The sequence below is a fragment of the Chrysochloris asiatica genome, unplaced genomic scaffold, assembly GCF_000296735.1.
Source record: "Chrysochloris asiatica unplaced genomic scaffold, ChrAsi1.0 scaffold00039, whole genome shotgun sequence".
Lineage (NCBI taxonomy): Eukaryota > Metazoa > Chordata > Mammalia > Afrosoricida > Chrysochloridae > Chrysochloris > Chrysochloris asiatica.
The window spans coordinates 17,292,114-17,308,702 of NW_006408557.1; the positions used below are offsets into that span (position 1 = coordinate 17,292,114).

Genomic DNA, 16,589 nt, shown 5'->3' on the forward strand with positions numbered 1-16,589 from the left:
GCTTTCTACTCCCGTAAAGATTTACACCCTCGGAAACCCTGTACAGGGTCGCTATGGGTCGGAACTGACTCGACGGCACTTAACAACAACAACAGTGACCTTGAGACCAGAACTAGATGGTGCCCAGCCACCACTACCAACTGCTCTGATAGGGATCACAGTAAAAGGTCACACAGATAGAGTGGAAGAAAATGTAGAACAAAATTCAAAATCATAAAAAAGACCAGGCTTATTGGTCAGGTGGAGACTGGAAGAACGCAAGAGACTATGGCCCTTGGTCATGCTTCAGGTCTTGAACTGAACTCACCCCTGTAGCTCAATTTTTAGCGAAGCAATAGGTAAGTATATAGGGGAGACAACAACACTAGTGAGGTCTGCACACCATAAAATAGTCAAGCTTTCGAGATCAGAAGGGCAGCGTTTACCTAAAGACATAATTCAGAAGTGTGGAGAAAGAAAGAAGAATGGAAACAAGAACCACAGGGCAGAAGTGGGCTAAGTGAGGTGACATTGAAGGGACTGCACTCAAGAGGAAATGAAGTGGATGATTTGTTGAATGTGAAACTGATCTGCTCTGTAAACCTTTACTCAATTCACAATAATTAAAAAAGGAAAAAGAGGAAAAAGAAGGATTAGCTTGGCAGACAGAGTCCTTCCATCGTTTCTGCCAATGAGACCCTCTTAATGACTGCCATAGAAGAGGCAAGACTGACATAAAGAATGGCGCATCAAGTTATCCTACAGTTTTGTCTGAAAAATTACTCCACATGAAATCAACTCTTGATTCATTCATTTCTCATTCTATGAATCAGAACATAGCTTTAGTTTTGATCAAAGTTTTGTTGATTACAATATAAACTAACTTTTGGATTTTTGCCTTTATTTCTGTGTTTATTCATTCTTTTTCAGTCTAATCACCAGTATATGTTTTCAACTGTCATCTAAATGTTGTTGATTATTAGACAAAAATAATATTTCAGGATTTTTTTTAAGTTAGGAAAAAATGAAGTCTTCCTTCTACTATCAATGAGGAAATCTTGATTTTCTTTGTTATTTTTTTAATCAATAGGGCCTCCCTTCCTCAATAAACATCTGCCAAGTTGAAGAATGATATGAGAGGGGTTAGCTCAGCCCAGAACACACGCTGCTAGCCTGGGTCCCACCCTGGACCCTTAGTTTCCCCTTTGAGGTGTCTCACTGGTTTTGAGCAGTCAGAATCACCAAGGCTGTAGCCACAGAGATTTTTTGTCCACCTTCCTGCCAGGGGATTGGGAGGTGGGGGAACACATACTTGTAGATGGCGCTGTCCTTCTTGGGACTGTGCTGCGGCAGGAGGCTATGGGAGTACTGGTGCACACCCAGGTCATAGAGTGAGGGGAAGTCCTTGCCACAGAGGTGGCAGCGGTAGCTCAGCTCCTCCTGGTGGCTTTTGATGTGCTCCAGAAATGTGTCGAGCTTCGGGAATGTCTGGGCGCAGCTCTTGACCACACATTTGTATACCTTAAAGGAAAATGCAGGGCAGGTAAGGGCCAAGGAGAGCTCCCCCTACCCTGTGGCATGTGCCTTGGACACTGCAGGTGGACCGCCAAGTCCCTGCTCCCTGGGTTTTGTTTTGCTTAGTGGGTCCTCTCTTCTAAACCAATCACTATGACTCCATGGCCCCTGCCATGTGCTTCGTGAGGCCTGAACATGTTTAGAAAACTTGGGAGTAAGTGGAACAATGACCGACATCTTGTCAATACCATGCTAGAATAATCGGTGCCACTTCCAGAGATTCTGATTCAGCATATGTGGCAGGCCTGAGAATGTGCATTCCTAACCAGTGTCCCAGTGCTGCTGCTGCTGCTGATCCAGTGCCCGGACTTGAAGAACCACATTCAGAGCACTGCCTAGCAAGCCTGCCTGAGAGTCAACTCTGAGACGTGCAGCTTGTTTCTATTCACTATCTACTACTGACTGGGAACTCTGGTGGCATAGTGGTTAGGAGTCAGGCTGCTAATCTCGAGGTCAGCAGTTTGTAACTACCAGCAGTTCCATGGGAGAAAGATGAGGCTTTCTGCTCCCGTAAAGATTTACAGCCTCGGAAACCCTGGAGAGGGTCGCTGTGAGTCGGAACTGCCTCCACGGCACACTACCACCACCACCATCTACTACTGATTAGGATTCAGACTCTGTAAAGTTAAATACTAGTGTTGTTGTTGTTAGGTGCCATCAAGTTGGTTCTCACTTAAAGCAACCCTCGGCACAACAGAATGTAACACCGCCTGGTCCCGTGCCATCCTCACAATTGTCACACTTGAGCCATGCTGCCACTGTGCCAATCTATCGCAGCAGGGGTCTGCCTCTTTTTCGCTGACACTCCGTTTTACTAAGATTTTGAGTGCCTTCCAATCTGAGGGGCTCATCTTTCGGCACTGTATCTGACAATATTCTGGTGCTATTTATAATGTTTTCATCTTCCAGCGCTATATCTGACAATGTTCTGATGCTATTCATAAGGTTTTCAGTGGCTAAACATTCAGAAGTGATCTGCTGTCCTTCTTCCTAGTCTGTCTTAGTCTGGAAGCTCTGCTGAAACCTGTCCACCTTGGGTGACCCAGTTGATGTTTTAAATACCAGAGGCATAACTTCCAGCGTCATAGCAACATGCAAGCCACCACAGTACAACAAACTGACAGAAGAGTGATGGACTTAAATGCTAACGCACAAAAAACTGATTGGATGCAAATGAGTTTGTCAGGTAAATCTACCCAGTCGCCTCATAGGACAAGAAAGGATCCCTGGTGGCACAGTGATTAAAGTGCTAAGCTACTAACCAGAAGCTTAGTTAATACCCACCAGCTGCTCCATGGGAGAAAGATACAGCAGTCTACTGCCGTAAAGATGGACAGCCTTGGAAAGAAGCCCTATGAGGCAAGTTCTAGTCTGTCCTACAAGTTGGGGGTCACCCTAAATTGGAACTGACTTAACAGCAACGGGTCTGGGTAAGAGATGAACAAGCTGAATCTCTAGCTCAGCAATCTTATCTCAGTATTTCTTTTTTTCTCTAATATGTTTCTAGAGTCCTGGTGTGGTGCCACAGGATATGCACTTGACCTCAAGGTCAGTTTGAACCACAAGGTCGGCGGTTCAAAATCACCAACCACTCCTCAGAAACACTATGAACTGGAACTGACTAGATGGCACTTAACAACATAGAAATATATCAGTGGTCCAGTGCTTTATCCTGCAGCACCACACCAGGACTCTGATACAATGCTGTATAGATACTGATTTCTCATACAGTCCAGTGGACCCGCTGTACTATCTTTGCGACTTCCCGTGGATTTGTAATTATTTTGAAATGAAGTTTAAAACAAAAAAGTCTATCTCAAAGAAAAGAGCATAATTCAAAATTATATGTGCATGTATGATCCCAATTACGTACATACTGAAATGTAGAAGCTAAAATATATATACATATATATACTGGATTTTGTATTAATAACAAGAACTACTGCTGAATTATAAGATTATAGGTGATGAGTGTTTTCTCAGGAGGACATAGTACATGGTGGTTGATGGCATGGGGTTTGGAGTCAACTGTAGTTGGCTTTGAATCCTGACTTGGTCACTTACTGGCAGTGAGACTGTGGATGGGTCACTTCACCTCTCTGAGCTTCTGTTTCCTCATCTGTAAGACAGCTGTACTGAGAAGGCCTATCTGTAACACTGTTTTGAAAATGATATCAAATATTGAATATAAAGCACTAAGCAGAATGCTCGGCACATAGTAAATATATGCTTTAATTTTCTGAATTTTCTAATTTTATACTGGTAACTTGGTACTTTTATAAAGAGAAATATATAGCAATAAAATTTATTATAAAAATTAAAGACTAGAACAGTTATCATACAACCCAGTAATTCCACTCCTAGGTATATACGCAAGAGAATTGAAATATATGTTTACATAAAAATTTGTACACATAATAGTTCATAGGAACTTTATTTATAATAGCACAAAAGCAGAACAATCCAAATGTCTATCAATTGATGAACAGATTTAAAAAATCTGGTATATCCATACAATGAAATACTATTTTTCCATAAAAAGGAATAAAGTAAAATTTACAAAAAGAAGGGGGGGTGGCTAAAGTTTGGATATATGTTATGAACATTGAAAGGATCTCTGGGAGCATAGTGGTTACAAATTGGGCTGTGAACCTCAAGGTCAGCAGCTCAAAACTACCATCTGTTCCACCAGAGAAAGATGAGGCTTTTTGCTCCGGTAAAGATTTACAGCCTCAGAAACCCTATGCAGGGTCGCTATGAGTAGGAACTGACTCCATGACATATAACAACAACAACAAATGAACACTGAAATGAATAATCATTGAAACATTATGCTAAAAGAATCCAGATACCAAAAGATATATATTGTATGAGGCCATTTATATAAAATGTCCAGAATAGGCAAATCCATAGAGATAGAAAATAGATTAGCTTAGTGGTGGTCAGGGATTAGGGAGAGGGAGGCATGAGGAGAGACTGACTACAGCATTTCTGTTGCAAGTAGAGAGTGTTCTAGAATTAGGTTAATAGTGATGTTTGCATAACCTTATGACTAGACTAAAAACTATGTAAGTATATACTTCAAAAGAGAGAATTCTATGTTAGATGAACTACAAAAGAAAGACTAGAATCCAACACCCCCTTAGGTAGGTTTTCAGACATTAAATCTTCTCAGGGCATTATGAATTTTCCTCAAGTTTGACTCCCTTCATCACATGACATTCAAGAGGAGTGCCTTCTCTGACAGTTAACATCAAGTGGCTCTGCAGGTAGAGCAAGCAGGGTGCCCAGCAGACTATAACTACATAGGTCAACAGCATTGGTGATAAGGTGACACCTCTAGTAGGCCCCAGAACCAGCCAGTGCTCAGGATGGGTTGGCTGTGGCTACCTGTCACCCACTTACCTGTTCATTTTTATGCTGGGTCATGTGAGACTTGAGCTGGAAATAGGTGCTGAACTTGCTGGGGCAGAACTGGCACAGGTAGGAGCTATCGATGAGTACCACCCGTTTGGTCTCCAGCTTGTCCCCTTCAGCCTCGCCTGCTGTGGGCAAGGCCTGGGCCTGAGGAATGCTGGACAGGGTCTGGCCTAACCCTGTGGAGAGAGCCAAGGAGAAGGCACTAGTAAGGCAGAGAGAGTCAGGGCAGAGAGCCGTGGCACTGGGGAAGGATCCACAGAGCACTTTCTGCATATCCACCCTACCACCTACCACCGACTCTGTGCTTGGTGTTGGGCACTGTACTCAAGGCACATCCAGATGGTATGTATGGATACAGCCATTCCAGATGATGAAGTATTGAAATTCTTGCATTAAATCAAAAACCAAACCCAATGCCATGGAGTCAGTTCTGACACAGAACAATCCTAATAGAACACATAATTGCCCCCGAAGGTTTCCAAGGCTGTGATCTTTACGAAAGCAAACTGCCACATCTGTCTCTTGTGGAGCAGCTGATGGATTCAAGCCAACGACCTTTTGATTAGCAGCTGAGCACTTTAACCTTGCCTAATGGATAAACAGAGTCCTGATGTGGCGCTGTGGGTTAATGCGCAGGACTGCAAAGTCAGTGTGAACTGCAAGGTCAGTGGTTCGAGCTTACCAGCTACTCCTTGAAAACCCAAAATAGGATCACGATGGGTCAGAACCAACTCTACAGCACTTAACAACAACAACAACAACAATGGATAAATAACTGTTGCCTTAGTGGCCCTGCTCTGCTCTTTCCCTCAGGCCCTGTAGAACTCTTCATGGTTGTGGAAAGTCTTAACATCTGTCCTAGTTGTACTTAGACTACCTCCCCAGTCACCTGTTTTCATTATAATAATTTTTAAGTTGTCCCTCCCTCACTAGACCATTCTTCATTCTCCTTGAGGCCTAACAAACAGGAGAGGCTTTCACAGATGGTTGCTAAATGGTTGAACTCTTGGTGCTAGGCTCTATAGAATTTTGCAAGAAATGGTTTCTTTCCCAAAGAGCTCAAAGGAATTCAGAGGGCACATATATAACAGCTAGCACAAGGTGGGGTTAGTTCTAACAGGAGCACTGAAGGAAAGAAGGTATCTAAAACTCGCCACACATTGCTTGATCAGCAAAACTTGCCCTTCAGAGTCAGCATGTGGCTGGCCTTGCCCATCTCTGGGCAGCATAGGAAGTACTCAGGCTTTGACTCTGCACTGTCCAATATGACAGCCATGAGCCACATGTACTTACTGAGAACGTGAAATGTGGCTAGTCCAACTTCAGATGTGCTGTAAATGTAAAACACATACCACACTTTGAAAATTTTGCATGAAAAAAGGATGCAGAGACTTCCAGAGCAAGATGGCAGAGAAGGCAGACATGCTGAGCAGACCTCCTGCAACAAGGACACAGAGACCAAGTGAAACAGATACAGATGGTGAGCCTGGAACCCTGAGCTTCAGAGAACAGTCTAGAGGAGTGGAATGAGTGCTGACGGGAAGAGGAACCTGAGCAGGAGCGGTGAGAGAGGAGACACAGATGGGCAGGTTCGTGGCTGCACTGAAGTGTCATGGCCATCTTGAGCCTTTACAGACAGCTGATTGCTACAGTGGCCTGGAGGCACGGGAAGTGGAAGCTGGATGGTGGTGGTGAGGGAGGTGTGGTTCTCCTTTGTTCCTCCTGGTAGCTGGGGCATTGCCAATGTTTTCTCACCCTCCTGCACAGCCTCTGCTTTGCTTGGGATTGGGCATTGGGCGTATCACTCCTGTGTATCAAGGTGCAAGAAATTTGCCTCAACAGATCTTTTATATGAAGACTGGAAACAAAGAGGAAGGATCAGTAGTTGGAAAACATGACCTGGTGATAGACACGATGCTGGAGATCGCATAACAGAATTTTGCAAGACTAATGACTTCATTGCAAATACTTTTTTAAAATAACATAAAAGACACGTGGACCTCACCAGGTGGAATACATAGGATTCAAATTGACTACATATGTGGGAAGAGACATTGGAAAATCTTCATATCGTCAGCCAAAACAAGGCCAGCGGTAGATTGTGGAGTAGACCATCAATTGCTCAGATGCAAGTTCAGGCTGAAGCTGAAGAAAATTAGAACATATCCCACGTGAATTTAGAGAGCATCTCAAGAACAGATTTGATTACTATTGAATACTAATAACCAAAGACCAGAAGAGCTGTGGGATGATGTCAACAACAGCATACAGGAAGATAGCAAAAGGTCTTTAAGAAGACAAGAAAGAAGGAAAAGACAAAAAAGGATGTCTAAAGAGACTCTGAAACTTGCTCTCCAGCGTAGAGATGCTAAAGAAAATGTAAGAAATAAAGAAGTAGAAGAACTGAAGAGAAAATTTCAAAGGGTTTCTCAAGAAGACAAAGTCAAGTATTATCATGAAATGTGCAAAGACCTGGTGTTAGAAAACCAAAGGGAAGAACATTATCAACATTTCTCAAGCTGCAAGAATTGAAGGAAAAATTCAAGCCTCTACTTGGCAATATAAAATAATTCTACGGGCAAAATATTGAATGAGGCAGAAAGCATCAAAACAAGATAGAAAGGATATACAGAGTCACTGTACTAAAAAAGAAATGGTCAACGGACAACCATTTCAAGAGGTAGCATATGATCAAGAACCAATAGTACTGAAGGAAGACATCCAAGGTACACTGAAGATTCTGGCAAAAAAACAAAGCTTCAGGAATTGATGGAAAACAAATTAAAATTATTCAACAAATTGATTCAATACTGGAGGCGCTCACTCATCTTTGCCAAGAAATTTGGCCAACTGATTGGAAGAGATCCATATTTGTGCCCATGCCAAAAAGTGGTGACCCAATGGGATGCAGAAATCATCGAGCAATATCATTAATATCACATACTACCAAAATTTTGCTGAAGATAATTAAAAAACAGCTGCAATAGTACAATAATAGGGAACTGCCAGGAACTCAAGCCAAATCCAGAAGAGAATGTGGAATAAGAGATATCACTGCTGACGTCAGATGGATCTTAGCTGAAAGCAGAGAATACCAGAGAGATGTTTATTTGTGCTTTATTGACTATGCAAAGGTTTCTGACTGTGTGGATCATGACAAACTATAGATAACACTGCAAAGGGTGGGTATTCCAGAATACTTAAAGTACTTATCGATGAAGATGAAAGACCACAGTCTTCAGTATGGGTTGCATCTCAATGTACAGAAAACAAAATTCCTCACAACTGGACCAGTAAATAACATCTTGATAAATGGAGAAAGGATCAAAGTTATCCAAATGCTTCATTTTGCTTGGATCCATTATCAACACTCATGGGAGCAGCAGTTATGAAATCAAATGATATATTACATTAGGCAAATTTGCTGCATAAGACATCTTTTAAAGTATTCAAAAATAAAGATGTCAGTTTGAGTATTAAGGTGTACCTGACCCAAGCCATGATATTTTCAATATTCTCCTATGTATGTGAATAAGGAAGACCATAGAAGAATTGGTACATTTAGTTATGGTGTTGGAAAAGAATATGAAAGGTACCATGGGCTAGCAGAAGAACAAACAAATCTGTATTGGAAGAAGTATAGCCAGAATACTCCTTAGAAGCCAGGATGGCCAGACTTCCTCTCTCATACTTTGGACATGTTATCAGGAAGGACTAGTCCCTGTAGAAGGATATCATGCTTGGTAAAGTAGATGGTTAGTGAAAAAGAGGAAGACCCCACAAGGAGATAAGACTGGTACAGTAGCAGCAGCAATGAGCTCAAGCATAACAACTATTGTGAGCATGGTGCAGGACCAGGCAGTGTCCCCAGGGTCGTTACGAGTCAAAACTGACTCAACGGCACCTAACAGCAACAATAGATCTTTTATTGCTAGTTTTTTGTTTGTTTGTTTGTTTGGGGAGACAGCAATTGTGCCCAGATGGCCCAGGCATATCTGTACCTTCTGTGGCTCCACTCACTGGGCAAGTGCCACTACTCACCCCTGCACTACCTGATCAATGACATTAAGCAGCCACATCAGACAAATTCGCCCTTAACTACACTACACAAACAGTGAACAGAGAATTGTGTACAAACTTCAAGTCTCTATCACATCCACTAGGATATAGGTGGTAAGAGCTTGAAAACACACTAAGATACAATCATCAATTAAATATAAATACAAGGACACCACAAAGTCTTGGAGACTTTCATTTCAGTTTACACTAGGAACCAAGACAGAGTGCCTCAAACAAGTGACCGAAATAGAGTCAGAAAATATAATACCAGAAGTTGTATAAGAATTACCTGATAAAGAATTCAGATGAAAGATATTTGGGTGCCTTCAACTAATTAAGAAAATGAGCAAGAAAACGGCAGAGGAAATCAGACAAAACTTCAGAAGAATTCAGGAAAACACTACAGGAACAAATTGACAAAATAAATGAAAAATTGGAAACCATACAAACAGCAAATAGAAAACCAAAAGATTAATACTAAGATTTCAGAAACAGACAATACATGGAAAGGACAAAGAAGTAGAATTAAACCAACGGAAGTCCTAATTAGTGAGCTTAAGGGTAAGTCTCTCCTAGAGGAACAATCAGAAAAAAATCCAAAGAAAACCTAAGATTTATGTGGGATACTGTCAAGAGGAACAAATTCTGTATATCCAGAATTCCAGAATAGGAAGAGACAAAAACAAAACAACAACAACAACAAAAAAAAACCCATAGAGAAAACTGTTGAAGAGTTGTTGGAAGAAAACTTTCCTAACATTAAAATTATGAGAATATATGCATTCAAGAAGTTGAACAGACTCTTAAATAAGAGAGACCCCAAAAGAAAATCACCAAGAAATATTATACTTAAACTTTTCAAAACTAAAGACAAGGAAAGAATCCTGAGAGTAGCTCAGGAAAAACAAAAAGTTACCTACAAAGGAGAACTAATAAAACTAAGCTCTGATTTCTCATCAGAAACTATGCAGGCAAGAAGACAATTATTATCCTTAATACATATAAAACTCTGGAAAAAAAATTGTCTACCATGAATCATATACTCAGCAAAACTGTCCATCAAACATTACAGCAAAATTAGGACTTTTCCAGATAAACAAAAATGAAAAGAATTTATAAAAATTAAACCAACCTTACAAAAAGTTCTAAAGGAAGATCACTGGGGAGTGAACCAGTAGCAGACAATAACCTGAGATTCACATACATGACAACACTACCCAGAACTCCACCTAGATATGTTGCTGCTGTTAAGTGCCATCAAGTCGGTTCCGACCCCATAGCGACCCTGTATAGAGTTTCCACGGAGCAACTGGTGAGCTTGAACCGCCAATCTTGCAGATCAAACCAACTTTATAGTTCAGTGCATTAACCCACAGTGCCACACCAGGACTCGCCACCCAGATATAGAAGTATCCAAAGTAAAACAAACCTACAAAACTGAAAATAGGGAACCAGAGATATCAGCTTGCTACCAGAAAAAACAAACACAAAGTAAAATAGAACAATGTAGTTACAGAACTTCCAAATGAGGAGGAAATCAAGTAGATTTCAAGAAAAAATTAAATAAATAAATAAAAATCTAATTATAACCCAAAATTTAGACTAAGCCTTACTTCTAGTCCAAGTCCAACCCATACATCTAACCCTAGTCCTTAATGAAGTCCTAAACCTAGCCTAGACCTAGACATAGTGCTAACCCTAACTACTCACTCCTCTCCACCCCAAAATAAATAAAACATTTTTTAAAAAGATGTAAAACATTTCATCAATAATTTCTTTAATTCAATAGCAGAATCCTGATCAAAAGGGGGGAAATGCAGAACAGAATTTCATATTCTCATGAAATTCAGATTTCTAGAGCCATTGAAAGGAGCTCTGGTAGCGTAGTGGTTACGAATCGGGCTGTGAACTGTAAGGTCAGCAGTTCGAAACTACCAGTGGTTCCGCGGGAGAAAGATGAGGCGTTCTGCTCCCGTAAAGATTTACAGCCTCGGAAACCCTGTGCAGGGTCGCTATGAGTCAGAACCGACTCCACAGCACATAACAACAACAACAACAACAGAGCCATTGAGGCTAAATGAAGCCTTGAAACTACTGCCCTGAGATAATCTTTACACCTTAAACCAAAAACATCCCCTGGAAATCTTAAAACCTAACAACTGTTTAGCTTAATTAGTAAAGAATGTCTGTCTTGAGAACAGTGCTCTTTTAAGCTCTCTCTATATGGGACCAAGCTGACAATATCAACTGGAAAGATGAGTGAGGAACCTTAAGGGGCAGTGAGGTTATGTTAATGAGGGAGGAACGCTTCAGAAGAAGGGGGCTGTACATCTCAAGAATGTAATCAGTGTCACTGAATTGCACATGTACAGATTGCTGAATTGGCAGACGTTCTGCTGTGTCTATTCTCAAGAACAACAAAAATAAAATCAATTATAAAAAAATAAGTAATTCTTGTATATTACATGTTTGAATAATATTATTTGAAACATGCAGGGCTAACTGTATTATTAAAATTAATGTCGCCTTCTTAATTAATTTCAATTGTTTTTAATAAAGCTATTGCAACATGAAAAATTCTATGCTTATATTTAAAAATTTAGGTTATATTTCTTGGACAGTGCTTCTCTCAACATAGTATGTTCCTCTCTATGTAAGAGAGGACAATACCAACATCAGGGACAGGGCTATCTGTGTAAGGACAAGTGATGGTTCGATGAGAATCCCACAAAGTATGAATGACCTTGGAGACCACCTGTCCACAGAGGCCCAATAGGTTTTAACTCCTGATCAATTGCCTTCAACAATGTATTGAAAAACTGTGGTGGGATCTAGGCTCAGCAGAAAAGGCAGGTAGTTGTTTAATGATGTCTGTTGTGGTACTAGATTAGAGTCGTATCACACATAATGGTATATTTGTTGTCCCTCTTTTTGTCTTATTCTTATATTACATATAAGCAGAATGAAGCCCAGAGAGGTCAAGAAGAATGCTCAAGGACATACAGCTAGCAACAAAACTTGTGAGGTTACAGAGGAGACGTGTGAGGAGGGTGGTTTTCTCCACCTCCACCCACCTGTGCTTTCCTCATCCTCCTGCCTGCTGGGGTTCAGGGCCATGACCTGCACGGTTACAGAGTTCCGGGAGACAGTGCCACCACTGCGCCCTGGGGGCCACACCTTGTGGGTCTGCATGTGTTTCTTGACATTAGACTTCTGGGCAAAGGCACGGCCACACGCGATGCACTGGAATGGCTTCTCACCGGTGTGGCTGTGGAGACAAGGTTTGTCAGCACCCTCCGACAGGGACAGAGATGTGACCTCAGCCTAGGTGCTCAGAGCTGCCCAGAAGGCTGAGACAGAGCATCCAAATGCTGCTGACAACCATCCTGACACTATGTGCCCACGCCCTTATGCTAGGCAATACAGACCAGAGATACAAAGACACTGGGCTCTTGATGGCACCGCTGCACTGCTGAATCAACCAAACCTGTTGGTGTTGTGAGGGGTCATCAAGTCGGTTCCAACTCATAGCGACACTATGCACAACAGAACGGTCCTGCACCATCCTCACAATGTTGTTACATTTGAGCCCATTACTGCTGCCACGTGTCAATCCATCTCATTGGGGTCTTCCAGTTTTTCACTGACCCTAATTCCCAATTAGGAAATGTATAATATCATAGTGAGAAATTACCAAGCATAATGTACTTTGGACATATCGTCAGGAGAGAACAATCCCCTGGAGAAGGACATCATGCTTGGTAATTTCTTACTATATTATACATTTCCTAATTATTTGTTGTTGCTAAGTGCTGTTGAGTTACTTCCGACTCATGGCAACCCTGTAGAGGGTTTCTGAGGAGTGGCTGGTAGGTTTGAACCTCCGACCTTTCGGTTAGCAGTGCAGTGCTTATCCACAACACTTGTATCATTATTTAACATTTTTCTTCAAATCAATTCATGTTTTTTTAAAAAAAAAGGTTTTGAAAACTCAAAGTAACTTTAAAAGGCCACTTTTTATTATTAGTGCATACGGACAATCACTTGTCATAAAGACAAAGTGACTGAAAAACAAATGCAATAACACAATGTGAATAAGATCTGTAGCTTTGCTGGCTTATACAGTACATACAAGTCATGTGAGATGATGTAAATTGAAACTTTTTAAATGAAAATTTCAAATCCAGCCCTTTAGTCACACTAGCTGCATTTGACGTACTCAATAGCTACACACAATGCGCGAACACCATATTGGATAGCATGGATTTAAGCATTTCCGTTGGTTTTGTCTCCTGGGGACACTTAGAAATGTCTGGAGACATTTTTGGTGGTCACAACTGAGGCTGAAAGCCAAGGAGATGCTTAATGGCATCTAGTAGACAGAGGTCTGAGATATGCTGAACATCCTGCAATGCATAGAGCAGCCCCCCACAGCAAAGCACTGTTTAAAATACCTCAAAGTCCAAGGTTGAAATCTCTGGCCTAGAGAGAAACTGCTGCTTGCCATGGTTGAAATTTGAGGTTTGCTTTCTCTCTCACTTTGTTATAAAAGAAGATTATCAAGTGAGAGATGTTAAAGACAGGCCAGCACCCTACTGAGACATTCTCCATCGAGTCCCCAAGGATGGAAAGAAATTGAAGAGGGAATCATTCATTTTGTCAGTACCTATTTCAGAAATTTCAGCACTATATCCATGAAGTACCTAAAATCATCTCTGGTACAGTGTATCTTACTCTATGGGAAACATGGAACAAGTCCACCCCTCTGTTTCACAGATATAATAACTGAGGCCAGAAGAGGCCCCTGCATGTTCTTGGGGCAAGAGGTGTTGTGGTTAGCCTTGCACTGAGCAGAAAGCAGGAGGGCAGCTCTTTCTGCACAGGTGATGAATGAAGCATCTGTCACATGACTACAAAGCCACTATCAGCTCAAGCAAAGTGCATCTGCCACTGCTCTGACCTGCCCATTGAGGTGGGCAGGCCCTGTAACTTTTGCTAGCGCTTTCCCACTGCTCGTGAGAGACTGCAGGCCTGAAATCTATGATAGGACAGAGTGGGGTCTGGCCACCACCTAGACTTTAGGGGCGGTGGTGGGTCGAGGTGAGAAGGGAGCCTTGCTCCTATGGCACAGGGCCTGCTAGCCAGGGCTTCCTAGAGGCCACCTGCCCAACCCCGCCTGGGTACCTTCGGATATGCTGCTGCAGGTCGAAATTTTTGGTGAACGACTTGTCACAGTATGAGCACTTGAGTTTCTGAGCCTTTGGCTTCCCTGCAGCTGAAAGAGAGCGCAGGATGAGAAGATGGAAGAAGAAACAGTGAGACTGAGAACACAGTTGAAGAGCCCAGGACAACCTCCAGACACCCTACCCTCCAGACCTAAAGCCAGACAGCCCACCCTACCCCCAACAGATCTACACCCCAGGACAAGCAAGGGATGAGGCATTGGGAACTTTTCACAATGTTGGGGGAAGAAAACCCAGACATGCTCAGGCTGGAAGAGCAGGACAAAGCCCTGAAGGGCTCCCCTCTTGCTATGGTCTACAGGGCTCAGCATCCTCTACTTCCCACCATCCTCATCAAGTCTCTCCAGCCAGCTGCAGTGGACTCCTTGCTAATCCTAGAAGACCCGAAGCAGAGCTGCACCTCAGGAACTTAGCTCCTGCTGTTCCCTATGCCGTTCTTCAACCTCAGAGGTCTTTCCTAAGTAACATCATTTCTCATCCCCTCCTAGTTATTCTCAGTCACCCACTCACTGCTGAACAGCCGGTCTGGACTTGTAGTGACCCTACAGTGCAGAGAAGAACTACCGCATCATAGCCTTTCTAAGGCTGTCAGTCTTTAAGGAAACAGATTGCTACATCTTTCTCCTGAGGAACAGCTGATAGATTTGAGTCACTAACCTTTTAGCTAGCAGCTGAGCACTTTAACCATAGTGCCACCAGTGTTCCTTATTCTCAATCACAGAACCCTGTTAATCTTCCAAGCACATGTTCACGACTCATAAATCCTTATTTATTCCCTGCCTTTCTTTCTCATTATCTGTGAGTTACATGGTAGCAGAGAAATTACAGATAAAATGCTGGAACCCTAACGCCTAACACCAGGCCTGGGACACAGACATTCAAAAAAAATTTGTGGAAGGAAAGGAAGAAATCAGCTGAGTGGAAAGTCTCTGAACAACTTGATTTTTCTTTCCTCCACTTCCATACTTAGCATCTCCGAAGGGGTGGTAGACACTATTGCCTGGCTTCCCAACATCTACTCTCCCTTTCTTTCTTTCTCACAAATTCCCTACTTCACAGGAACTTCAATCAAATTACCTGGCTAAAAGAGACATTTCCCAGCTTTCTTTGCAGTTAGGTATGGCCATATGACTAAGTTCTGATCTGAGATGGAAGATAAAGTATCACTTAGACCTTCTACCAAAAGCTAACACAGCTGGGAGGTACTATCTTTTGTCCTGATTTTCCTCCTTCTTATTGCTGGAATATAAAGTTGATGAATGGAGTTCCAGCAGCCCTCTTAAACAATGAGGCACACTGCTAAGAGAAGTCAGGCACTAGGGATGGGGACAAACATGGGTACCTTGTAACCACACAGTCAGACTCCAATTATCTACCTCTGACCTTGTTTTACACAGGAGAAAACAGCATTCTATTTTTGAAGTCACTATTATTTTGGATTTTCTATTACATGCAGTCAACCTTAATCCTCACCACCATGAAAGGATAGACCAGAATTAAGCACCCTGTGGAAAGGGTGATGCTGAGGAAGACACACATAGTGGGAGGGGGACCCACCTTCCGGGAGTCCACTGCCACCTTTGATCCGTCGGGTCTTCAGTGTTGGTGGAGAGTCAAAGGTGGCCACTGTGCCCCCAGTGGTGCTGGTCATGGGGACAGTGGAGTTTGGTCCTTTCGGTTTGAATCCCTGTTTGCCAGGGCTGTACACTGGAGGGGTGGTGTACACTGGAGCCTCCACACACTGGCTGGGCACCTAGAAGGGCAGTGCTGTCAGGGAAAGAGCCCTGGGAAGGGAGGAGCAGAGCTGGTCCAGTCAGAGGGACCCTCACTATGGCCCTGGCTGATCTCAGCTACTCCCCACCTATATCCACCATCTTAACCCCTCCACCTCTCCCAAGACCCCTTAGAAGTTCATGAAGCAGGCTGCCTGGGTTCAAATGCTGACTCTGTCACTTACCAGCTAAGTGACCTTGGGGCAAATCTTTTCACTTCTCTGTCTCAGTTTCCTCATTTGTAAAACAGGGCTCCTCAAAGTACTAGCCATCTATAAAATGGGGCTAGCCAAAGCAGCCCTCGCAGGATTCTGATAAGGATTGAGTGGCTTTGCTCCCCACAGTATTCCCAACCCTTAGTAGGTGCTCAGGAAAGGTCAAGGTGACCCATGATGACAATGACCCATTCTCCCCACTTCCCACCCCTGGCCTCTGCTCACCTCCAGGGGCGGGTAGGGCTGCATCCCTAATGCCTGGATCTCCACCGTTCCACTCGCGGCCAGGGGCGCAGCGGCACTGTACACCTCCACGACGCCATTCC

At 42.8% G+C, this 16,589-nt stretch overlaps 1 protein-coding gene across 1 annotated transcript in view; it reads right to left on the reverse strand.

Moving 5' to 3' along the window:
- Window positions 1-16,589, reverse strand: part of ZNF341 (zinc finger protein 341) — an 87,287-nt gene that overhangs the window by 42,553 nt on the left and 28,145 nt on the right. Inside the window, exons 4-8 of the mRNA XM_006860760.1 lie at window positions 15,834-16,029; window positions 14,218-14,308; window positions 12,108-12,301; window positions 4,960-5,150; window positions 1,254-1,500 (exon numbers count right to left, since the gene is read on the reverse strand). Coding sequence (XP_006860822.1) covers window positions 1,254-1,500; window positions 4,960-5,150; window positions 12,108-12,301; window positions 14,218-14,308; window positions 15,834-16,029 — 919 coding nt within the window. The remainder of the gene's footprint in view (window positions 1-1,253; window positions 1,501-4,959; window positions 5,151-12,107; window positions 12,302-14,217; window positions 14,309-15,833; window positions 16,030-16,589) is intronic.